The 25,424-nt window shown below is 40.3% G+C and overlaps 1 protein-coding gene across 4 annotated transcripts in view; it reads left to right on the top strand.

Moving 5' to 3' along the window:
* The window catches only part of GPATCH2L (G-patch domain containing 2 like), a 62,475-nt gene that overhangs the window by 15,392 nt on the left and 21,659 nt on the right, over window positions 1-25,424 (top strand). For 2 of the 4 annotated variants that reach the window (XM_059057932.2, XM_059057931.2), the window contains exons 3-8: window positions 22-86; window positions 4,505-4,681; window positions 6,482-6,561; window positions 9,660-9,727; window positions 10,621-10,660; window positions 12,699-12,784. In XM_059057932.2, coding sequence (XP_058913915.1) covers window positions 22-86; window positions 4,505-4,681; window positions 6,482-6,561; window positions 9,660-9,727; window positions 10,621-10,660; window positions 12,699-12,784 — 516 coding nt within the window. Of the gene's footprint in view, window positions 1-21; window positions 87-4,504; window positions 4,682-6,481; window positions 6,562-9,659; window positions 9,728-10,620; window positions 10,661-10,716; window positions 10,772-12,698; window positions 12,785-25,424 lie in introns of all 4 variants that reach the window. The other 2 variants (XM_059057930.2, XM_059057928.2) reach the window with 1 other exon arrangement.

Raw genomic sequence — 25,424 nt, 5'->3', positions numbered from 1 at the left:
TGTGTTTTACTCTTTTTTCAGTGAAACCAGCAGTGTGTGTAGCAGCAGTGACACAGGGCTCTTTACCAACGATGAAGGACGGCAAGGTAATCTTGATTCCAGCTTTGGGACATTGGTTCAGTGTTTCTGGGAAGATTCTAGTGGTTCTAGGAGTGCCTCACAGAGAATATGATGGTTGTCTATGAAAGTGGTTTTCAAACTTTAGGGCATAAAAGCCACATGGGGAACTGTTGAAACTGCAAGTTCCTGAGCTCCTGGAAATCAAATTGGTCTAGAGTTGGCCCCTGGAATCTGCATTTTCCACAAGCACCTGTGGTGATTTTTGTGCAGGTAGTTTAGACTTTGAGAATCATTGATCCAGGGGGGTTATAGTGTCAAAGATGGAACTTGGCGAAGTTGCTTTTTATTAAAACTAAAAAATAACCGTATGTGTTACTGGATGTTAAGACATTCTTATTTTCACATATGGAGGATTTATTTTTTTAACCTTATTTATAAGTGGCCATAGTGTTCTAGGTGAATATATTATAGAAATTCTTTCTGAAGTTTAGTAGAGAGCACTGTGATTAAGGCTGGTGTATGTTAATTATCAGTTTTTTATTTTTACTATTTAAACAGTAATTTGATCCTGTCCTGTACATTTGCTTAGTGCCACAGTAAGTGTGTACTAATAAGAATTTCTTATAGCTCCTTTGGACTGTAGTTTTCTTAATCTAAATAAGGGGTTTGTAGATCTTCTGAAATCCAGTGATTTTTCTCCAAGGGTTAAGTGATTGAAGGACAGAGACACGGCTGCATGTCTAGGTTGATCCAGATAGGCTCCTTAGTAACTAAAGGGATCCTGGGACAGTGAGACTTAGGTTCCAAGTCCTGATTTTGGAGAGAGACGGTGGGGAGGTGTCTCACCCATGCCTCAGAGTTGTGGGCATAGATGGAGTTCTTGAGCTTCCTTCTATAATGGAGGCTGTTGTGAGTACATTTCTGTTCCTTTCTGATTCTGAGGGAGCTAGGTGTCATTAGAAACTGTGTGTATATACTCCCCGGTGGGCTCTAGCTAGGGTCTTGATTCTCTTGTCTCATACCAGGAAAGTCTGGTTGTCTTTCCGTGAATGAACTGGAGCATGCTTTCAGAATTACTTTTTCTTTGCTTTTACTACAGTATCCTAATGCATCTCTTAAAGGTTATGATGTGTATACAGAGGTGTAAGAAAGTGTGGACCTATTGCAACCAATTAAGTTTTGGGCCTTTGGAAAGCCTTCCACTGATAAGGAATCCTTGGTATATTATGGAAGGTTGTAGAATGTTTTATAGCGCCAGCTTTCCTCTTTGTCTCTGCCTCAACTTCAAACATTTTGGTGATATTTAGATACTTAGAGTTCTCAGCACAAAGCTATGTTACTTCCTGCTTCTGTGTCTTTGTTTATGTTGGTCTCTCTGCCTGAAATCTCATCTTCACCTTTCCTTGAATGGCTGGTCATCCTCCAAGACAGGTCTCATTTTGCTCCTCTGGGACATATTTATGGACTACATCTGTGAGTTTTCTTGCTCTCAATTTCTTGTTGGGTTTGGCCAGTAGGAGGCAACAGCAGAAGTATGGAGGGAGGGAGGTGAAAGAGATTGGGTGTATTACTCAAGTTTTTATTATGCTAATACTGCTTAACAGCCCCCAGATTTCAGTGGTTTAACTACATTTATTTCTTGCTATGGGGCTGGGGGTTGGCTGTGGGTCAGCTGATCTTGCCTGGGCTCAGCCTGTCTCCAGGCTTCAAGTTAGGTTTGTATCTACTCATTGTTTTCTTATTCTGAGACCTAGGCTAAAGGAGCAGTAGCTCAGTGTGGCATGGACTTCTTATGGCAGAGGACATAAATGCCAAGTGACCAAACCAGACCATGCATGAATATTTAAAGCTTTTGCTTGAATCACATCTGCTAGTGTTTTACTACTAAAGCAAATCAGATGACTAAGCCCCATGTCTGTGTCCGTGGAATGAGGAAGTGTGCTCTGCTTCAAGGGGAAGGCTCTGTGGAATCCCAGGGCAAAGGAAAAAGGGTGTGGATGTATCATTCTATCATAGTGAGGTAATGCGAGTTGGAAACAGTAATGCAGTGTTGGATTAGAGCTGTCCCTGACTCCCTTTCTGTTGGACTGCTGGTTGGTAGGGGTTGTGTTCTTCTGCTGAAGGCTACCTCTCCTCTTTGGGCCCTTCTCCTATAACCACAGTTCTCTCTCTGTGCTCTGGTAACCATTCTTTCCCCTTGCTTCTTCAGGTGTAGGAATGGTAAAGACTCCCTCCTCTGCTGGCTCCGAATGCTTCAACATCCCTTTGGCTTCTCTTAGTACTGTCTATACCTTTGTAAATAGTCACTTCACTAAAGTCTCAAATACCCCATTCAAATGTACATGTTTCCTAAAGGGATTCTGACTGATACACTTAGTGTAGGCGTCATCTCCTAGAACCCTTGACTCTTCTTTCCCTGTACTTACTGCTTTCTTATCACTTACCATATTACACTGTTTATAGATGCATGTCTTTTCCATTGAAGCTTTTCAAAGGCAGGAGTTTTTTTTTATTTGCTACCACAATAAGTAACACATTGCCTGGCATATAGTAAGCTCTTAATAAATAATTATTGGGGAACCCAGATAAGGGGAAAATTCCCCTTTTTCTCCCTCAAACAGAAGTGTACATAGAACCTCAAATTATAAAACAACTAAACTTATTTTGGTTAAAGCAAGATCCTAGAGGAGCAGGAGGTCTGGAGCCTGATCCACTCAGCCTCTTCCTTATTCTCTGGCAGCACTCTTTTGAGGAGCTCCTGCATCAGGCATCCTAGTGAAGCCAGGTTGAAGACTACTGGTCTAGATGAGATCTCACAAGGTTCCTTCCAGTTCAGTGAGTCCCTTTCTGTATTATCAAAAATCTTGAGTGAATGCTTGAGAACCAAAAAAAAGAAAATTCCCATATAGTCTGACATTTGTCATCAGAAAATATGATCTAGCTAAATAATACTATTTTAATAAATGGCCTGAGGAATGCTTATGAATAGGAAGGAATTAATATATTGACTTGCAGTGAAACTAATCATTGTTAATTCTGCTGTCTTATCTTTAATTCATCCTTGTACCTGGTTTGGTGAGATACGTTTAGAGTAGTGGTTCTCAAAGTATGGTCTCCAGACCAGTTTAGCATCTCTAGGGAACTTGTTAGAAATGAAAATTTTTGGTCCTGTGTAGGCCAGAATCAGAAACTTTGGGGGTAGGGACCAACAGTCTGTGTTCCAGCGACCCTTCCCAGTCCTTCTGATGCACACTAAAGGTTGAGAACCACTGTTTTAGAAAAACAGCCTGTTGATGGTGCGTTTTTTTAAGGGAACACTTGGAGCAACGTCTTTAGTGGCTTCTTTCCCTTTTTAGAGATCTCTGCAGTGATTTAAGAGTTATTCTCCTGGGTGTTAGTGGTCCATGAAACTGATACTTTATGAGATTAGCATGGCCTGAGCAGCTTCCTTGAGATCGAGTACCCATTAGAAAATGAATGCAGTATGAACTCTTTAGATGTTCTAGTAATTATTTCCTTCATCCTTGCTGTTTTGAAAGGGGTGTGGGGTAGCAGACATAAAGTTACCCATCTTACTCTTTGTGGGCAGGAATAAGCTCTTTGGGAAATTGAGATGCTATCTTTGTAGCCAGTAGAAAGAAGTTTGAATCAAGAGTCTGGGCTATATGGGTCTAGTCTTGACTTTGTCAGTAAACAAAAGTATGGCCTTGGGCAAATAGTATAACTTCTTGACAAGCCTTGGGGGCTTATATTGTCTTTGTGGTTAGTTTTTTCCTGGTAGCTTGGATTGCTACTGTCAAGATGATTTTGTGTCCCATTAATGAGGCATCAAGGAAGAAACAACGTATGGATATGTATTCTTTATTCACCTATTATGAGAAATACAAATATAACAAGAAATTCTTCAGGAATAGCTAGTTTTGAATTGAGAAACATTTGTGGGCTTTGAACCTCCAAGTTCATTTTTACCACTTAGAATGGTACACGGGAGACAGTTTATTTTTGTGTTAAAGGCTTTGGAGTTAGTCAGGCTTTGGGTTGAAACCATGGCTTCATCATTTACTAACTTGACCTTGACTTCTCTGGGCTTTAGTTGCCTAATTGATAAGTTGGAGTTAGTGTAAGGTTTGGAAGAGATAACAAATCTACAGATTTTTAGCATAGATTCTGGTAGGTGGTAAGGGCTTAGTAAATGGTAGCTTTATTAGTTTTTACTATCATAAGCAGTCCAGTGTAGCACAGTATGACATTTATGTGGAACTAGTTTGATGTCCCAGTTTTCATCAAAATATGGATCAAGAAGAAGTATCAAAACAATTTTTTTGTATTTTGGCTTTATTTTAAAAGTATGATCAAACCTATAGCACTGAGAAGTCATCTTCCTATTTGGTTTTTCACAGAGCATGTTAAAATTCCAGCTTACGATAGGATCTCTTTACTTTAGGGGATGACGAGCAGAGTGATTGGTTCTATGAAGGAGAATGTGTCCCAGGATTCACTGTCCCTAATCTTCTGCCCAAGTGGGCTCCTGACCATTGCTCTGAAGTAGAGAGAATGGATTCTGGACTGGATAAACTTTCAGATTCCACATTCCTTTTACCTTCTCGGCCAGCTCAAAGAGGTGAGTTCTGAGGAGACCAAAATATACTTCACACTTATATGATTCTTTCTGGGGAGAGTCTTCCCATGGCAAGCATACTCATGCCTGTAAACATGCATTACCTATCTGAATTTTAGAACTAGTCCAGGGATTTTTCTTGAAGATTCAAGGGTGAGTCTCAAAGCTTGAGGTTCTCTCCATTCTTACCTAAATCAATCCATGGAGACTCTTGGAATATATATTAGCAGGGCGTTCCTTCAGCTTGCTATTGCCATTTGTGCCAGATTTAAGAAGCCTAGCAGTGTGTCACTGCTGCTTATCCGGCTGTGAAACTGATGGGCTACTGAGTGCTCAGTGGAAGCCTGAAGTAGTGGATCTTGGAAGAGAACAGATTTCAGTGACAACACTCACGTACGAGGTATAATGACATTTTAAAAATGGATGATTTTAAAATATTTTTTAAAATATTTTATTTTAATAATTCTATTATTGTGGACTGTAACACAAATACGTATCCTTTCCCTTTGCTTTCCATCAATTATGATGTAGCAAAGTGAAATGGAAAGAGCCTAGGACAGGGAAGGAAATGTAGTAATACTCTGTGGTAATACTGTCTGGTACTGTCTCCCTAGCTCTGTGACTGTGGCAGGGTCACTTCATTTCCTAGGGACATCAGGGTCATCACTTAGGATATGGTGACATTGAACAAAACTTTCAGAGGTTTCCTTTAGCTCTATAAATTTATGATGTGAGGATTCCCAGTAATCAATAATCAACCAGTTAGTCAGTTACCAAGTATATGTTGAGTATCTGTTGGTGATCAGAATTACAATAGAGCTGTAAACTCCTATTCTGTAGCATTTCGTTGTGATAAATTTGGGTGATTGAAAGTCCTTCTCAAAGCAGTTGGTTCTTGGTAATGATGCCTGGCTGAGGCACGTTGTTTGCTGCCTTAAAACTTTCATAAACATTTCAGTGACCATTTCTAAAAGTTCTTTATGGACCACTTAAAGTATATACAAATAAGCAAGAATAGGAAGAAGAAACTTTAAATGGCCTATAATCCCACACCCAGAGTCATTGATAACATTTTGGTTTGGATTCTTCCAGTTGTCTCTTCTATGTGTAGAACATATACAACAATTAGAAAAATGGGATTATACTATACATGCTGTTTTTACCTATTTCATGAATTAGAATTTTTTAGATAATAGCTAAAATTTAATTTGCAATTAGAAATTGTTGATAATACCTTATATTTGTGTAGTGTTTTCAGTTTATAAAGTACCTTCCATATGCTATTTCATCGAGTCTTCAAAACAGTCCTGTAGGGCTTCCCTGGTGGCGCAGTGGTTGAGAATCCGCCTGCCGATGCAGGAGACACGGGTTCGTGCCCTGGTCCGGGAAGATCCCACATGCCGTGGAGCAACTAAGCCCGTGAGCCATGGCCGCTAGGCCTGCGCGTCCGGAGCCTGTGCTCCGCAACGGGAGAGGCCACAACAGTGAGAGGCCCGCATACCGCAAAGAAAAAAAAAAAAAAAAACACAAAAAAACAGTCCTGTAAAAGAGGACTGAGCCAGTGATTATTCTTTTTTTATAGATGAGGATGCCTAGGTCAGAGGTAAATGACATGCCTGAGATCATACTACTGGTGACAAAGACATGGGAATAGTAAATCATTGGCAAATAGCCTAGTGATACTAGTTTAAGGGTCAATTTAGTAAGATCTTGGGGAGGAAGGCTTTTGGTGTACTAGAAGCATATCATTGCTAATGAATCTTCTGCATTCAGTTACTGAGGTCTGTCTTCTTTTTTATTTAGGGTACCATGCTCGCTTTAATCGTCTGCCTGGAGCTGCAGCTCGATGCCTCAGAAAGGGGCGAAGAAGGCTTGTTGGGAAGGTGATAGATGTCATTGTTTTCTAGGCTCACTGGGAAGATAATATTCCCTATGAGATTTGCATACACTGTTGATAATCAGAGGTGCTGCAGAACTCCCTGGGGTTAATTAAGCCAGGTGTATTTTGCAAGTTCACAAGAGTGAACATTATAAAGGGCATGAATGGATACACACATAAAAGATGAAGCTTGATTCATACAGAAGTTCTGACAAAGCGAACACTGTCATGTCAGTGTCTGCTGTCTGTAAACCTACAGGCCTGATCTCTGTCTCTTCTACTCTTTTGATGAATCTTTTTTTTTTTTTTTTTTTTTTAAGACGGGGTCTCGCTATGTTGCCCAGGCTGGAATGCAGTGGCTATTTACAGGCGCGATCCCACTACTGATCAGCATGGGAGTTTTGACCTGCTCCGTTTCCGACCTGGGCCGGTTCACCCCTCCTTAGGCAGCCTGGCGGTCCCCTGCTCCCGGGAGGTCACCATATTGATGCCAAACTTAGTGCGGACACCCGATTGGCATAGCGCACTACAGCCCAGAACTCCTGGGCTCAAGCAATCCTCCTGCCTCAGCCTCCCGAGTAGCTGGGACTACAGGCGCATGCACCGTGCCTGGCCGATGAATCTTATATTATTATTATATAAGTTGAAATACTCTTGGCTTCTTTATGACTCCTCTTGAATTCATGAATGCTTCTTTTGTTCTAACTTTGGTCTTTTATTCTAGAATTCATTAAAAAAGAAAAACACTGGGGAAAAAAAAACCTGTTATCAAATTTAAAATGCCCCTCCTTGGCCAGGAGGGAGGGATATCTACCATTTACTCAGTTCTGCCTTTGCCAGGGACTGTGCTAGGTACTCAGTTCACTTAATCCTCCCAAAAATCTTGTAAAAAAGGTGATATTCTCTTTAGAGGATGAGGAAGATGGGTTCAAAGATGTTAAGGAATGTCTGATGTTACCCAGATAGAAGTGGCAAAATATAGAAAATTGAACCCAGGTCTACTTCTTTTTTATCTTTTTCAATTTAAATTTAATTAATTATTTTATTTATTTTTTACTCTGGCTTTGAGATTGAAAATAGGTTAAGGCTGGGGTTCATACCCCGTCAGAGAGGATTGTGGTGGACAAAGAATAAGGACAGGAGAGGCATTTTAGAGCATTAACGTGTTTGTTCACTCGGTAAGCATCTAGAGTGTCTATGTGTGTCAGGCTCTATGGCCAGCCAGGTATATAGTGGTCAGAGCCACAGTCGGCCTGCCCTCAGGGAGCTACTCTTTCATAGATTAATCAGGGAACTGTTTTCTGCAGAAGAAATGAGGCTGTTTATTTTCAGATGAATTCATATTCTTTTTATCTTTAAATTCAACTTCAAATCTCTAATTAGAAAGATATTTGCTTATTGGAAGAATGATACCTCTTCTTTTGGATTACTCATTTTATAGGCGATAAAATGCTGCATTTGCTATTCTGAGAGCTTATTCTTATTAGGACAGCTAGCAGGGTAGGAATACGTGAGGGAGGCAGGAGGTTGGGAGTGGGGAGCAGAGCGCTGGTTTGACTTTTTCTCTTTATTGGTTAGGCTTGACAGATGATTTCTCCCTACCACCTACCTTACTTTGTTTCAGCTCCTATAAAATAAGAGCCTTCCACTTCCATGGAAGTAAATCATTTCATACTGGAGGCTCCCTTTAGCTTGCATGGAAGGAAAGTAGGGCCTATTGCATGTGTCTTTAATGATTTCAAATGAATAGGATAATATTTACTTGTTTAATTCATCTTCATCACCTTAAAGGGATATTTGTCATTTCTACCAGAGGTCACTGTTCTGCCCCCCTTCTTCTCCCTCCCCCATCTCTCTTCTCTTTTTCTAAATTGTTATCATAAATAATGAGTTTCATTCACAGCTCCCTGCCAGCAAGCTGCTAATTACGCAAAGTACTGCTTGTAATTTACACAGTAATAAACTGTAAATTTAAACATTACGGCACTTTAAGTTAATAATTTTTCTGCTGTAACAAATAGCTCATTTTTCACCCATCTTTTCCCTTGGCCCCATTACCGTGGCTGTGTCTGTGACCAGGAGGCATAGGTGTAAGGAGTGAAGAATATGAAGAGTACAGTATGTGAAGCCCTTTCATTTAGCTCCAATTCCACCTGAAATCTGACCTCAAATTAATTTTTCTATAGCCAGTTCTGCTAAAATGTGTACCCCAATATTTAGAATAATCCACACACATAGACGAATGCAGATAATGTTTGCTCAGAAACAAATGTGTTTGAGTACCAGGCTTGACATTTTTGACATTCATGTCTATGACTTACGCTCTCTCATCTTATCACCTTCTCATATGCGCGTAACTCTTGCTCATGTACTGTTGGTACGCATCCCAAGGTTCTGTGATAGATATACACTGTAAGTGTACTCACGTTAAATGAAGGGTGAGTGCCTTCTGCCATTTTCCATTTTTTTGGATGTGATTAGTTTCTGAATTGCTTGTGGTGTTATGGATATGATTTCATATTACAATCTTGAGAACTGGAAATTTAAGAAGCAATTTATACAGACTTCTATTTTTACTTTAGGACACGTTTAACAGGCAAAATACAGGGTGACGATTTTTGTAAGTTACAAAAGTCCTTTGACATGTATACATTTAGTTAGTAGATACTTAGGTGTTACCAGTGAGGACTCAGTAAATATCTCATTATGAAGGCTCTTGAGGCTAAAATCATGACTCTAGGGATATTGGTGTGCTGGCCTGTTAAAAATTGGCTGCTGTTGGATTTTTTAAAATTGTTTCTATTTTGATACACTTTAATAACTCTAGGAGGTATTACTCACTATATTAAAATACTGTATATAGTAAAAAAATGTTTATAATGACTTTTTTTGATCACTAGAGAAAAATAAGTTTAGAATAACATGGCAATACTTTAACAGTAGAGTCCCACAAATAGACGCTGTTGGATTTTAAGATTGACATCTGACTTGTGCTTTGGGGTTGCTGGTATAATTATGGGAAAGCATGAGCTTGATGACGGATCATACTTACATATTTGTTTCTGTGGTTAGATGACACTGTTATCTTCTTTGCCTTTTCAGGAGTCAAGCATGAGTAATTTGGGGACTGAGAGGATAGGCCACCTCATTAGTGACCCTCGGCAGAAAGAGTAAGTACTTATGTCTTTACTGGTTGTCTTAGCCTTTTCCTTGAAGGAGGTAGCAGGGGAATGTTTTATGAAGGAACCTGAAAATTCGATTGTAGAGCTGAAAAAGAAGGTTTTAAAGACGGGTACTTCATAACAGTTAAAATGGCTAACACCCTAAACTCACGAGAGTGATTTTTTTTCCTTTCTAGACTAGTTTTTATTTCTTTGCTATTTATGTCTATAGGTGCTGCATTATAAAAGTAGCCTCCAATAAGGGTATTATATTTTAAATTCATTTTTCTGTCTCTTAAAAATTTTTTTGTTCAAAATGGGTGATTACCTCTGTATTCTCCTATATGGTCTTCCCATTTTTAGACCTCTAGACAGAGAGATATCTTTTTATTCTAACTACTGTGAAAAGTGCCACTGGGAAGCCTATGTGTAGCTATAGGAAAATCATTCCACCCTTTTTTGTGACAGCCTTGTCCTCTAACATGATTGGCTCTTTGGTATCTCCACTACATGTCATGGTCAGTATCTAGGTATACTCCTATACCCATCCAGCCTGGTTGAAGTTTTAATCTATAAAATAGGTAAGATGTGGTTTATGCCGTTGAATTGGGGATCCTGTTCTCATTGCACAGCTGAGAGTGCATTGGTGTCACACCACCATCTTGAGTTTTTTAAAGAGTGTCTAGTCTTCTGCATTCCCTTAAAAGACTTTTTACTTTGAAGAGTTATTTTTTGCAAAAACGTTCATACACATTTAACATCTCTCTCCTTTTCTCCTCCAATTCCATTTTTTCTCATTTCTTTGTCTTCATTAACCCAACATCTTTTTTATCTTCTCTCTAATAATGTTCCTACCACTTCTTTTATTGTTTTCTTTCCTCTTATTCTCTCCCTCTCTTTAGTTTCTGGTTACCATCAGCTGGGAAAAGAGAACGAAATCAGGTGAGATTGCTTTTCTTTGTCATCTTTATTTTATCATTTGATTTCCTTTTCTTTAGAAAGAATAAAGCGTTGGCTTCTGATTTTCCTCACATTTCTGCTTGTGCACATGAGGTAAGGTTCTTGTTCCTTATGTTATTCTGATTTTCTTGGAGGACTGTTTTCCAAGAATATCTAGTATTCACTGATAAGAACTGTAGCTAATTCCCCTTTTTAGTTTCAACTTGTGACCTTCAGTTTATTACTTACAACACATATTTCATAGGAATGCAGTTGTCATTCTGGTTTTGAACTTTGTAGTAAGAAATCAGAGTGCATCAGCATCCTGTGCTGAGAAGTACAATGTTGAATCCTAAACATATGAAGCAGAGGAAGGTAGAGCTACTTTGGGTAAAGTGGGGTCGAGGCCTAGAGCCTCTTACTCTTTTACCTTAGCTACCCCTGAGGGGGCCCTTGGCATGTCTAATCCTTTATAGGGGTCATAATTTTAAAATTACTGACAGTGACTCTCTCAATATGTTCCTTTAACGTTTGAGGCTTTTGAGTTTTGCTGGGAGAGAGGTTGCTTTACCCTGATGATTAGTTGTAAAATAGATGAACACTGATAGGTAAAAATTCTCGGGCTTTCTGTCACTCCATCGTTTGTTTTGTTTTGTTTTGTTATGTTTTGTTTGACTGCTTATTAGCTTGTTAAGTTGATAAACATTTTAGACTTGGAACTTTCATCTTGAAGTTACTGTTTCAAAATGAACTAGAAGAGTGGTACACCTAACTGGTGTGTATTTATTATATGATTTTAGATGGCTTGTGGATACAGAATTTTTACTTCAAGTTCCAATAATTTAATTTAGAAATGTGATCATTCTATCAAACTTGTTATTTCATAGAAATATAGTAAGGACAAGGGTGAGTAAAAATAATTGATATGAAGAAAAATATTAAATAAGTAGTAGAGCAGGTGGTGGGCAGATAAAGAGAAAGTCATTAAGGTGGGATGTGAGAGACTGCAGTTTGGGGTACGCTAAGCTAGGGTATTAATTGTGTTTGCATCAGAGGATCGAAAGGCAAAGAGACCTGTGATGATCACCTAGTCCAGATCTGTTATTTACAAATGAGATGTGTTATTTACAAATGAGGTTTAAGCTATCTGCCCAAAGTCATACAACATTGGGACTGGAACCTCTATGACAGAACAGTTGCTTAGTTTGTATACTTTTTAAGTCCTTTTGAAATGACCATTCAGTGTTCTTCTAGTATTGATATATATTTACTTCTCAAATTTGGGGAAAGGAGTACTTATTGTGGAAAAAATCCAAAGAAAGGTAGCCAACATAAAGTGAGGTACTTTTATTATAGTGTCCTAGTTGATCCTTACAGCCCCCTTTTGAGGTGAATAGGTGTTTTACAGATGAGAAACTGAAATTACTTGTTAAACCGAAAGTAATATTTTATGTAGCCTTCACAATAATCCCATAAAATAGGTAAAACAGATAGTGATACATCTATTTTACAGATGAGGATAGTAAAGGTCAAAGAGATTTTGTGGTTTTTAATATATGGCAACTCAGTTGTAGGCTGGAACTAAACGTTGGGTATTCTAATTCTTAATCTAGTTCTGTTTCCACTACACTGCTGCTGGTATGTGCTAACCAGTTATTCACTGGAAACATCTGCCAGGATAAGGAAATGAAAAGGTAATTTCATGCTAGTATTCTTGGGAACAAGGGCTGATAATCAGTAGGCATAAGTTCCCTTTATGTCCGTTAGAAAGTACTATCTTTTGCCATTTAAGTAATTATTGTGTATCAGAAGCTTTTGAAAAATTGTTGCTTACCAAGGAATAGTCTGTTTTTTGAGGCGTGCTAGATCAGTTATGCTACATTCGTGGGTACACTGTTGAATATTCAATAAGAATGGTGTCTGTGTTATGGCAAGAGAGTTGAACAGTCAAAGGGCAAAAGTAAGCAAGTAGCAGGTAGCCCTTTAGGATCAGGTCTGTTTCATATAAGCCATACTGAAATAATCTCATTTATTCCTGCAGTTTAATCCTCTTTCTCCCCTTTACTCCCTGGATGTTCTTGCTGATGCTTCTCACCGAAGATGTTCACCAGCACACTGCTCTGCCAGGTAATTGTCTTCGAGTGACTTTTTCTCTAAATGATACTATTTCCTTTTTATAACACCTTGCAGATTAAAGTATGTTAGTGTATACTATCCAATTTGATGTTTTCAACAACCTTTTGAGGTCAGTAGTTGTTTTATAGGTGCAGAAACTGAGGCAGAGTGTTGAAGTTCTATCCTTTGGTCACATGGCTAGGATGTGATTTAAATCTCAACTTTGACCTAAGTTCTGGCTCCTATTCCGTGTTTCTTCTGCTAGAAGCCCCATCCTCAAAGAACATTGTTAATGGTCCTTGCCATGACCTGCAAAACCCTGCGTGATCTGACTCCTGCCTTCATGTCCAGCCTCCTTTCATAGACTTTGTCCTCCTCACTGGGGAAGAGATCCAGCTGCGCCAGGGAGCTCCATTTTGTTCTTCAAAAATTGCAACCCTTTCCTGCCACTGAACCTTCACACGTGTTCCCATTGCCTGGACTGCCATCTTAGAGCTCTTCCCATGATTGGCTCCTTCTCATCTCAGCTCAGGCCACCTCCTCAGGGACCTCTCAGACTGCCCTGTCTAAAGGGGCCACCTCTGCCACTCGCCATTCATTATCTCTTTAGAGCTTTAGTCACAGTCTGAAATGACTTTGTTTATTGTTTTTTTTTTTTTCTTCCTACTTTCCTCCCAGTTTCTCATTAGAATTTAAGCTTCTAGGTTCTGGGACCTTGTCTTGTTCCCTGATATGTCCCCAGTACCTAACACAGTGTCTGGCACTTACTGGGCATTCAGTATATATTTGTCAGAAAGAATCCTGCACCTGCATAGCAGAATGAAACAGTGCCTCTGAATATAAATTCTCTTAAGTTGGGTGACATGCAAAGTAAATATGGTTTCAGTGATGGCATGCCCTAGCAGGTTTTTGTGCACAAGGAGCAACTAATAGGCTGAACCATAGAACTATTATTCCTTCTAGTGGCACAAAGAATTTTTTTCCAAGGTTCTGATGATTTTTTTTTTTTCTGTTTTTCTTCCTAACACATTCTTAAGTGGATATGTTCATAGATTTGAGGTGCAGGCTGCACAAAGAGATTATTCTTTCATGGATACAGTTAGAACTTTTGCTGTGGGCTGTAATAATAAACTCTGCACTATAACCTACTTCCTAGCCTTCTACTGGAAAAGTAGTATTTCAATAGGGAAAGTCATTTGAAAAGAGAGACTGTCACACATGGTGTTAACTAAGAACTTGGAAGATTAGGGGATATTAATAAACTACTGTAAGGCCTTTTCTTTAGTTGCATGCTGTTTAGTCATCATTCATTCGTCATTTACTGACTCCCTACTGTGTGCCAGGCACTTTGTTTAGGTACTGCCCCTAAGGAGGCTTATATCCTCATGGGAAGGTCAGGTGTGGAAATGGAGAACTACAATTTGTAGTGACAAGTGCCTAAAGGTGTGCACCAGAGTGCTAGCAGCACAGAGGAGTGGCTCCTCACTCAGGCTCAGGGAGCTTTTCTTAGAGGTGATGGTGCTCAGGCTGTCTTGGAAGATGAGATTTCAATCCATACGAAAGCAGTCCTCCGGCTGTTTGTCTTTTTTATTTAACATTTTTATTGGAGTATAATTGCTTTACAATGTTGTGTTAGTTTGTGCTGTATAACACAGTGAATCAGCTATACATATACGTATGTTCCCATATCTCCTCCCTCTTGCATCTCCCTCCCTCCCACCCTCCCTATCCCACCCCTCTAGGTGGTCACAAAGCACCGAGCGGATCTCCCTGTGCTGTTTTCCACTAGCTATCTGTTTTACGTTTGGTAGTGTATATTTGTCACTGCTACTCTCTCACTTCATCCCAGTTTCCCCTCCCCCAACCCTGTGTCCTCAAGTCCATTCTCTACGTCTGCATTATTCCTGTCCTGCCCCTAGGTTCATCAGAACCATTTTTTTTTTAGATTCCATATATATGTGTTAGCATATGGTATTTGTTTTTCTCCTTCTGACTGACTTCACTCTGTATGACAGACCCTAGGTCCATTCACCTCACTACAAATAACTCAATTCTGTTTCTTTTTATGGCTGAGTAATATTCCATTGTATATATGTGCCACATCTTCTTTATCCATTCATCTGTAGATGGACACTTAGGTTGCTTCCATGTCCTGGCTATTGTAAATAGTGCTGCAGTGAACATTGTGTTACAAGCCTCTTTTTGTTTTTGTTTTGTTTGTTTGTTTTATAAATTTTAAAAATTTATTTATTTTTATTTTTGGCTGCATTGGGTCTTCGTTGCTGCACACAGGCTTTCTCTAGTTGCGGCTAGTGGGGGCTACTCTTCATTGTGGTGCGCGGGCTTCTCATTGCTGTGGCTTCTCTTGTTGCGGAGCACGGGCTCTAGGCACATGGGCTCAGTAGTTGTGGCTTGCAGGCTTAGTTGCTCCACGGCACATGGGATCTTCTGGGACCAAGGCTCAAACCTGTGTCCTCTGCATTGGCAGGTAGATTTTTAACCACTGTGCCACCAGGAAAGCCCCATCTTTTTGAATTACGGTTTTCTCAGGGTATATGCCGAATAGTGGGATTGCTGGGTCGTACGGTGGTTCTGTTTTTAGTTTTTTAAGGAACGTCCAAAGTGTTCTCCATCGTGGCTGTATCGATTTACATTCCCACCAACACAGCTGTTTGTCTTAATACCAAATAAGGTAATGGCTGTGTGTGCTCTTTGGAAGGACTGTATAAGTAACACCGTGTCATGTCAGATGCTGAAAGTGTATTATTTGCTCTTCTCCCTTTACCTTTGCTTCCTAGAATTGTGCTGTGCTGAGATTGGTATCCATGCTTTTATCAGGTTTCCTGTTGCATTTTTTTTTTTAATAAATTTATTTATTTTTATTTATTTTATATTTTTGGCTGCATTGGGTCTCCGTTGCTGTGTGCAGGCTTTCTCTAGTTGTGACGAGCGGGGGTTGCTCAGCAGTTGTGGCACACGGGCCTAGCTGCTCTGCAGCATGTGGGATCCTCTTGGGCCAGGGCTCAAACCTGCATCCCCAACATTGGCAGGCAGACTCCTAACCACTGCGCCACCAGGGAAGTCCCTCCTGTTGCCTTTAAGGCCCTATCCTGGTTGGAGTGGGTGTGAACTTCTTGTTTCTTTGTGTATCTCATTATCCACATCATTATCTTCGTTCTTTTACCAGCAGTGCTGGTGGCTGGACTTGGAAACATAAGGAAGCCTAGGCTGTGTTTCTGGTGCACTCAGCTCTAGGGAAATATTGCTTATTGCTTCAGACCATTGCTAAAAGCAAGATGAGAGAATGTGGACAATTATAGCTCATCCTTGTCCTGCTTGACATCATTCCTGGGCCAGTGGATACAAAGTAGGTTGCAAACATGGAGGTTCTTTGGGGTAGAGGGAAGAAATTTTTTAAATTTTTAAATGTATTTTAAATAAATACAGTTACTTATTATCTTATCCTTAATTTTTTATTTTTGCTTTAAGTTGTACATATATTAGTCTAGCAGCACATATTTTTGTTTTATGTGTGTGTATTAACATATATAAGGAGGGTTCAAATTTTTTCCTGGTGAGGGTGCACAATCTATAGTTTGGCAACCCCTGGTCTGTGGGAAATGGTCCGCACAAGTGACCTATGTAGGTTATAGGAAATGTGGATGATGGTCTCACTTAGCCCTCAGGGGCTCCCTGTTTTCCTTAATAGCAGGGTCCCTGCCCACTAAGTAGTCAGGAGAGAAGGAGCAGTCTAGCTCCAGTGTGGCTGACTGATGAGATCGGATTCACAAGTGGATGGTGGGCTTTGTAAAGAGTGGACCATTTAACAAAGCCTGGCACCTAGGAAGGAATGTTAAAGAGTGCTGGTGGTAGGGAAGAGGCAGGTGAATGACCGTATGAAAAACTGTTTCGAATGGAAATTTTATCTTTTTCTTGTTCCATTTTATTTGTAGTAGGAAAAGATTTCTTTCAAAGCATCTGGGCAGCATTGGGAATTTCATACCCATTATTAGAACGATTTGTGTGTGTGTGTGTGTGTGTGTGTGTGTGTGTGTGTGTGTGTGTGTGTGTGTGTGTGTGGTGACTATGTTATCATTAGTGGTATAATTTTATTTTGCGAAGAGAGAAGTGTTTCCTGTTTTATCACAGCTTTCCCCGAGGAGGGCTGGTGTATTAATTTGCTGTATTGCCTCCTGGCTGTTCCCAGGCTGTTTTTCCTCTTCATCATGGAATTTTTAATGGCCCTACTGCCTCTTGGGAAGCATGTGAGGAAGAGTTCCTTGGGGAGTGCTTCCCTTTTTTCACATGCCTATAATTACTCTCCTGTAAGAGCACAAAGAGTTTGATAATCATGCCTGAACTGTGAAGATTTCCTCCTTTCGGGTTACTGAGCTGAGGCTGCTTCCTGCCTGGACATGGCCAGTTCCACTCCCCCAAACCCTCAGCTGCATGAGAGGGAGTGCTCCTCAACAACCTCCTTCCTCACTGCTGGAGCCTTAACACAGCTCTGGTTCTCTGAGTGAGGCCTGGGGACCGCTGGGGGGGCGATGAGTGACCTCAAGGTACTCTCTTGTTTAGAGTTTCATTGCTATAAACAAAGAAATAACAGGACCATGAATTTAAGAGAACGTTTGATTGATGTGTCATTTTAATACAGCCCACATGGCAAGTGCAATGAGAGTGAGTCCTTGTGGTCTTTGTACCACCTAATCAATTTGTGGGCTACAAGGTTTTCAGAAGTGCCACTCTAGAAATAAGTAAGTTTGGTGGTTTTCATCCCTGGCTGTACTTTTGAATCACCTGAGAAGCTTTAAAAAATATATCCATGCTGGGCCACCACGTCCCAAGATTCTGATTTAATCGGCCTGGGATGAGGCCCAGACATTAGCAGTATTTTGAAGCTCCCAGGTATCTCTAATATGCAGCCAGCGTTGGGAACTATCACCCTAAATGAGTATGGTTTTATGACTGGTGCTTTGTAATTTGCTTAGCAGGAAATCCCATTTCATAATTGGTATGAGCTCTGTGCTTTGCTGTTCTGAGCACAGTTCTATATGGGAGGTAGAACCCTGGACTTCACTTAGCCTTGGAGAACTGCTGCAGGTGAGGAAGAGAGTGCTAGGGTCTAGCACAGTGCCCAGCACATAGTGATTAACAAATGGGCAGAGTTGGTGGGTGGGTGTGTGGATAGTGGGCAGGGTACCTAGATGAAATTCGTAAACCAGCTGTTTTGGTTTGGTTGTTTTGGTTGCTGGTATTGGGCTGTTGCTATTAAAGTAGTAAGACTTGGTTCTGGTGTTAAGGATTGCTGCTGCTCCAACAGCAGATGGTGTGATTGGTGTTCTGGTAGAGCCGGTGGTATTGCTGTCAAGGACACAGTCATGGAATGGTAATAAGGAACTAGTGCTGTAGGCAGCTTTTCCCAAAATGAGAGATTTATTGATTGTGAAGGATAGCTTTTTTTTTTTTTTAACCATTATTGTCTTAGAAAACCATAACTGGAACTTATCAATTGCTACATCTCTTTGTGTGATGCACAAGTCACCGGTTGTAGTTTTTGAGTGTCTTGTGGCAGTTTTGCGTTTTCTCCAACTTTCCTGACCTTTCCTCTATTTTGGGTGGTGACTTGGTAATGTATTACCATTTCCATTTATTACTTCTTAATCTTATATTAGTGTGAGGCAAACTCAGGTAAGAATCTTGGCTTTACCTGGGCGAAAGACTTAACCTTCCCATGCCTCAATTTCCTCACCTGGAAAATGAAAATATCAATATTTTGGGGGCTAGTGGGGCTCAAAATGAAATAATATATTTGAATATTTATCATACTGGTAGCTAAAATTATTATTTTTGTTATATAGTTACCACCCTACCCTGTTCTTAGGATAATTGCAGTTTTACAAACCTTGAGTTGGCTTCCAGAGTCGTTTGCTAATGAGAAGTAGTACAGCTTCCTGAGGTGATTAAAATGACCTCAAGTGGACTATAAGAGGAGGCATTTGGACAGTGCTTGGGTGAAAAAGAGAGAGACCTTCCTGCCCATTAGAGAGTTGAAATGTGATAGGCTGCACTCATTGTAATTCATTTTATCTGTTCACAAATGTTATGATCTGCATATCAGAGTTGTGTGCCCAGCTGGCTGTGCCACTTGACAAGGAGTTTCAAAGAGCAAAAAGAAGACTCAATTCATACTGTTTATTTTGACCTTTGGAGCCATAGTAAACAGCCTCAGGTTTTACCTCAGGGCTTGGGGGAAAGAACCTTTTATTAGTCTTCTATCTGTTGGGATGCTGTGATGCACAGCAGCTCTTGCTCACCTCTTTAGTGCCTTGGTTTTGGTCATGTGTTAGGAAATGTTTCTGCTCTAATGTTGTCCATAAGGCTGCCCAGTCCTACTGGAATTCCCATTATATAGTACACAGTTCTGGAATCTTTTGTCCTCTGTTGGACAGTCTTGTTTATAGCAGCTTTCAGCCAGCTGGCATCTTACTGCCGGAGTGGAATGATGAAAGCATTTTCTCTCTCTCTGTTTTGCTATTGTAATATACCCATCCTTCCAACTGATGTGAAACTATTCTGCTCCTGTGGGTGGCATGAAACAGCTTCATGATATGCTAACCTTGGCCCAGCCAAGGGAAGTAGATTACGGAGAATTTTCAGGTGCTAGTGAGCAGTTTGTCGTAGACTGCTGAGGGTTAGTTAGGTTTCAGTGAAAACACTAGTGGGATTATCCACTAGGATCTCTTCCTATTAGATAAAGCTCCTTTGTGTCCTCTAATTGTGAGGTCGTTTTCTCTCTCTGGCTGCTTCTAGTGTCATAGGCCTGGATCCTCTCATGTGTGCAAGTCTGTGAAAATACATTTCCCCTACTGGGTGTTTAATAAATGTCCGTTAACCCTGAAGGTAAAAATCACATGTGAGGAAGGGGTTTCTACATCCTTAGATTTAATCCTCTTTTCCACAGTTTACCCTCACACTTTACTTGTTCCTTGTTTACAGCTCAGTGTCTTGTATCTGTTAGTTCTTTATGCATCGGCCTCCCCCACTATGTTGAGCTCCTGGTGGATGGGCCCTTGGCTCAGTCATCTTGTATATAACCTCTCCACATTCAGCATAGTGTAGGCCTCCATAAATTTTTGTTAAAAATAATTGAGGTGAATAGATTAGTAATTTAGGAGAATAATTGGAATATATGATGTATATGACCTATGGTCCTTAGAAATATCAATAATTTTTCCTGATGTTACTTATTTGTGTGTGCTTAAGGAAAAGTACAGCGAATAAATACCTTTTCCCAATAAATTTTATTTTTATTTCATACCAAAAACTGAACTTTTCAATGAGTTTTTTAAATGAGTGATTTTTGAAGGTGAACCATTCCTTAAATTAGCTTGCCATCGGCGGATAAAGATTATTTTCTTTCCTTAGGAGTGACTCTAAACATCTTTGTTCTGAATCTAAAGCAGTCACTTCAGTTATTTTTTTTTTTTGCCAACATTGGTTCTATTAAACATGCATGTATTTCTCAAAGTAAGTTTTTTGGTTTTGTTTTTGTTTTTCCCTAAAAGTACATTCCTGCCCCAGGGACATAGTGATCTGCCAAGTTTCCTAAGTAACACTGCAGTTTTAACAACTCACCTGATCTTTTCAGTTACCTGCAGTAAAAAATGAAATAGATTTGTTTTGTTTGTGGATATACAGAATACTCTTTCAATTAATTGTTAATCTTCAGCATTCACCTTCACATTTATGAAGTGAATTTAGTGATTTTTCCTGAAGTAAGAATTTTTAAGGAGTGTATTTATTATTTTTAATGTTCATTCCACCTCCACCTCCCTGAGTTCTTTTCGGGAAATGCTGCTGAATGTGATGCTTTTAGGGGAAGTACTGACCTGGCATTCATGCTGTGAAAGAAGTAGTGCCCAAAGAATGCTGAGGCTCAGATCAGATGAAACAGAAAGAGTGAGCTTCGCTGTCTGTCTTTTTTTTTTTTTTTTGCGGTACGCGGGCCCCTCACTGCTGTGGCCTCTCCTGTTGTGGAGCACAGGCTCCGGACGCGCAGGCTCAGCGGCCATGGTTCACGGGCCCAGCCACTCTGTGGCATGTGGGATCTTCCCAGACCGGGGCACGAACCCGTGTCCCCTGCATCGGAAGGCAGATTCTCAACCACTGCACCACCAGGGAAGCCCCGCTGTCTGTCTTTTCTCTGGGTTCATTACTTGCATACTGGGGAACAATACGTTTATCTACGTTTATATTCATTTAGTCATTCTGTTATTCTTTTTTTAAAAAAATTTATTATTTACGTATTTATTTATTTATTTCATTTATTTTTGGCTGCGTCAGGTCTTAGTTGCAGCATGCGGACTCTCTAGTTGAGCTGCACGAGCTCAGCAGTTGTGGTGCGTGGGCTTAGTTGCCCTGTAGCATGTGGAATCCTAGTTCCCTGACCAGGGATTGAACCCACGTCCCCTGCATTGGAAGGTGGGTTCTTTGCCACTGGACCACCAGGGAAGTTCCATTCTGTTATTCTTTAAGTTAAATATTTAGATTTGTTTTATGGACTAGCTTGGCTTTGGGAATTTGGTCTATTTTTTTTAGCTCAGTAATTTTCATAGTAGGTAGAAGCTTATGAGAATTACCTGAGGAAGAATTTCAAAATAAACATGACAGATTCTTCTCCCATCCCAGCATGGTGGGAGATGTGTATTTTGTGCAAGTTCCTTACATGATTCTGATAACCATATGCCACTTCAATTGAGAAGGAAGTTTTAACTTGGTAGAGATTTTAGCTTAACTAATACTTAGCCTTTTTTGCCCCTGCATAATTGAAAGGTCCTGTCCCTCTTCACACAGTACATGGTTCAACACAAAAGCAACTGTGTACTGCTCTTAAAGAGTTTTTAAAAATCTAGTTAAATCTTCTACCGTTCAACCTATAAGGATGGGGGTTTGTGTGTTGGTGAGAAGGGGAAGCTCACACTCTTCTGTCCTTTGTGATGCCTCGCCTGTGTGTTGTCCCTTTTCAGTTTCTGTCTTGTGAGACAGTGACACAGAGTAAAAGAACACAATTTTCTTTTTGTTCTTCAGAATACAAAAAAGTAGTTTAATAACGAAAATAATGTTTTAGTTTATAATAACCAAAATATAAAAGGTCTACAAAAAAGTAACATGATACAAAAATAAAACAACACAAATTAAAGAAATAACACAATAAACAGAAAGGGAGCCAAGTGGTTAAATACTTCTAAGTGAAAATGGGGGTGGGGAGAGTTCAATCTATTTTTCCTTCCCTTCCTTAATGCTTTACGTCTACAATTTATCGATATGGAATTTTGGGGGATAAACAGAAAGTTGGAACTGCCTCTTGAATAGGAAGCTGAGCTGCAGCAGTAGCCTGCCGCCACGCACAGGTCCCCAAAGAACACAAGGGGCCCTTCCAGCCCACACAGAGTGCTCTCCACTCCTGTGCAGGCCTCTACTAACATTCTGAATGTGCTGCACAGCACGGCAGGTTCATCTCCTGTCTCCTTTAATCCTCCTGCTCCGAGCACCCAGCTTCCTCTTGGCTTTCCGCCGGCTCGTTCTGAGTTCTCGTCCTTCTTTGTCCTCTCAGGCAGTGGTCCCCAACCTTTTTGGCACCTGTTTCATGGAAGAGCGTTTCCATGGACGGGGGTGGGGGGATGGGAGATGGTTCCGGCAGTAATGCGAGCGATGGGGAGCGGCAGATGAAGCTTCACTCGCTTGCCCACCGCTCACCTCCTGCCGTGCGGCCCAGTTCCTAACAGGCCGTGGACTGGTAGCTGTCCACGGCCCGGGGGTTGGGGACCCCTGCTCTAAGGTTTTTCCCAAGTAGGGAAAATTAGATTTCCCCAAGCTGTAAATTGTGCCATTACTAGGGCTCACTTGGACCTGTCCTACTGTAACAGTTGGGCTGTGTCTCATCCTCCCTCCCCATATCTTTACTAGGAAGGGACACAGAGAAGATATCCCTTCTGTACTCAACCCTAAGGTGGGAAGTTATTCTACTTCTTTTGAAATAGCTCTCCAACCTGGAAATGATCTTAAGAGAAATGTTTTAAGAGGGAAGGAGCACTAAGCTGAATTTTAGGAATGAGCATGACTTCTCTTTATCTCTGCCTCAGTTTCTCTCTTATGCAGATTCTGTAACTAGGAAAGCTGTGCAGCTGGAAATGGGACTAGGCTACAAGCCCATTAGGGAAGAGACTGACTGTTTTGTTCACCACCGTACCCCCCCAGTACTCAGTAAAAACTCAGTGAACAATGAAAGAAGCAAAAAAAACCCCTCCTGAGTAGAAAGGAAATCGTCCACACAGAAGTATATACTTTTACAGCAAAATAAGGTTATTGACTTAATAAACTGTGTTACCTGGTTTCAGAAAGCCTTCAGTTCTTTCCTAAGTTATAACCAGAGGAATTTACAAAATTTGAAGGTGTAACAATTAGGAGTGGGAATGGGGTGGTAGAAGTAGATCATTTACTGCAGAGAAGTTACAGGCTGAAGGCTTAGCAGTCGGTGTGGGGAGTCGTTTAATGTAGGGACAATTAACCGTGAAGCCCTTAACATCACCAAGCAGGGATGAGTGGGGATCCAAGAAGCAAGGCCTAGAGGGGCTGGTAGTGCAAGGGCCACCTAAGCCTTTGAGTCCACAGCAGCCTTCTAAGGACATTGCAGAATATAGTGCAGTGAATAACTATGTGCAGAATAGTAGGTAAGTAATACTTATTTTCATTTTACTAAAATAGATAAGGATTTTAAAAACTACCGTATTTCCGTTTAAAGCGGTTAAAAATGTAAACATTTTGGTGCATAAATGGCTTCATCTTTTTACTCCAAAATGTGTCATTCCTGGAAAATGTGAGATAACTGTTACTTACTAGGTCCATAAAGGAGTGATAATATGTGCCTTCAACCATCTTACTGACATACATCAAACATGCAGAGCTGTGAAATGATGGATGGTGTGTAAATAAAAGGCAGTATTTATTTCATTTAGCTCAAGTTGATACTTTGAGAATTACTGTCTTAAAACCCTTTTGAGTGCTTTTCTTATGCTTGTTATTTTGCATCTGTCAAAACTTAGCATTTTATAAACATTGATTGACCTTGAAGAGCAATATTTTTTTATATTATTTTATTTTATTTTATTTATTTATTTTTGGCTGCGATAGGTCTTCATAGCTACGCGGGCTTTTCTCTGGTTGTGGTGAGCCGGGGCTACTCTTCGTTGCAGTGTGCAGGCTTCTCATTGCAGTGGCTTCTCTTGTTGTGGAGCACAGGCTCTAGGCACGCAGGCTTCAGTAGTTGTGGCATGCGGGCTCAGTAGTTGTGGCTCGCGAGCTCTAGAACACAGGCTCAGTAGTTGTGGCGCACAGGCTTAGCTGCTTTGCAGCATGTGGGATCTTCCCAGACCAGGGCTCAAGCCCATGTCCCCTGCATTGGCAGGCAGATTCTTAACCACTGCACCACCAGGGAAGCCCAAAGAGCAGTATTTTTTAATTAAACTTTTTATTGACAGATAATACACATACAGAGAAGAGTACAAAGAAATATACACCTGATGAATTTTCATGAAGCCATATCCAAGTAACCCAGCATCTAGATCCAGAAACAGAACATTAGCAGAAAGAATCCCAAAAGTTCCCTGTGCCTTTTCTAGTCACTGTCCCTCTTCCCCCACTACCCACAGCTCAAGGGTAACCACTGTCTTGTCTAATAACATAGTTTAGTTTGAAGAAATGGTGTTAACATTTAATCTGAAAAGTTTTGGAGAGTCCTTTATTGAGCTTAAGGTAAAGAAGAAAGGAGCAAGGCTGTAAACTGTTACCTTTTGTTTGACTTGTTTCTCTTTCTGAAGGTCTTTAGGAGAAGCATGATTGAATTAGAGCAAAGAACTTGGATAGTTTATACTCAAGTGCCTTGTTTGTGGAAAAGATGGAAGTTCTGTTCTGTACATTTTTCTGTTTTGAGGAGAAACAAAATTTGTAGTGTCACTTTCTTTTCTGCCTGTGTCTTTGGCTTGAAAGGGAATTATCACCTTTGCATTTAGACCTGTCTACCTTTGATGTTCTGTCCTCCATGTTTCTTATTATTAAATCAGCATGCTGATTTAGACTTATTCCCCAGGACTCTGTAAGGTATGAAAAATGGATCGTTTCCCTATTTTACATGTTTATACTTACATTTCACTTTGGGGTTTCAGAATTAACTATTCATGGAATACGTAACTTATAGTTAACTCTTTTGCCGTATAGATGTAAATGATCAATATAAGGTGATTTGGTGGAATTTTCCGAACCACAGGCTTTATATTGTAAATATCTGCCTGTTGTGGTGTTCTTTGCATTCTAAAAGTTTTCTTATGATTTCAGTCAAATTCTTATATTTTCTTATTTATAAATTGAATTGACTGCTAAGCTTTTGCTCTTTAAAGTGTGTGTGTGTGTGTGTGTGTGTGTGTGTGTGTGTGTGTGTGTGTGTGTGAGTGAGAGAGAGAGAGAGAGAACCCAGAGAGAGAGAACCCACATGCGTGCACAGGCCCATATGCTTTTTTAAAATTTATTTTTTTTATTTATTTATTTTTGGCTGCATTGGGTCTTTGTTGCTGTGCTCAGGCTTTTCTCTGGTTGT

This window comes from Kogia breviceps, chromosome 3 (genome assembly GCF_026419965.1).
Source record: "Kogia breviceps isolate mKogBre1 chromosome 3, mKogBre1 haplotype 1, whole genome shotgun sequence".
Classification (NCBI taxonomy): domain Eukaryota; kingdom Metazoa; phylum Chordata; class Mammalia; order Artiodactyla; family Physeteridae; genus Kogia; species Kogia breviceps.
This window is presented reverse-complemented; position numbering and strand designations above follow the sequence as displayed.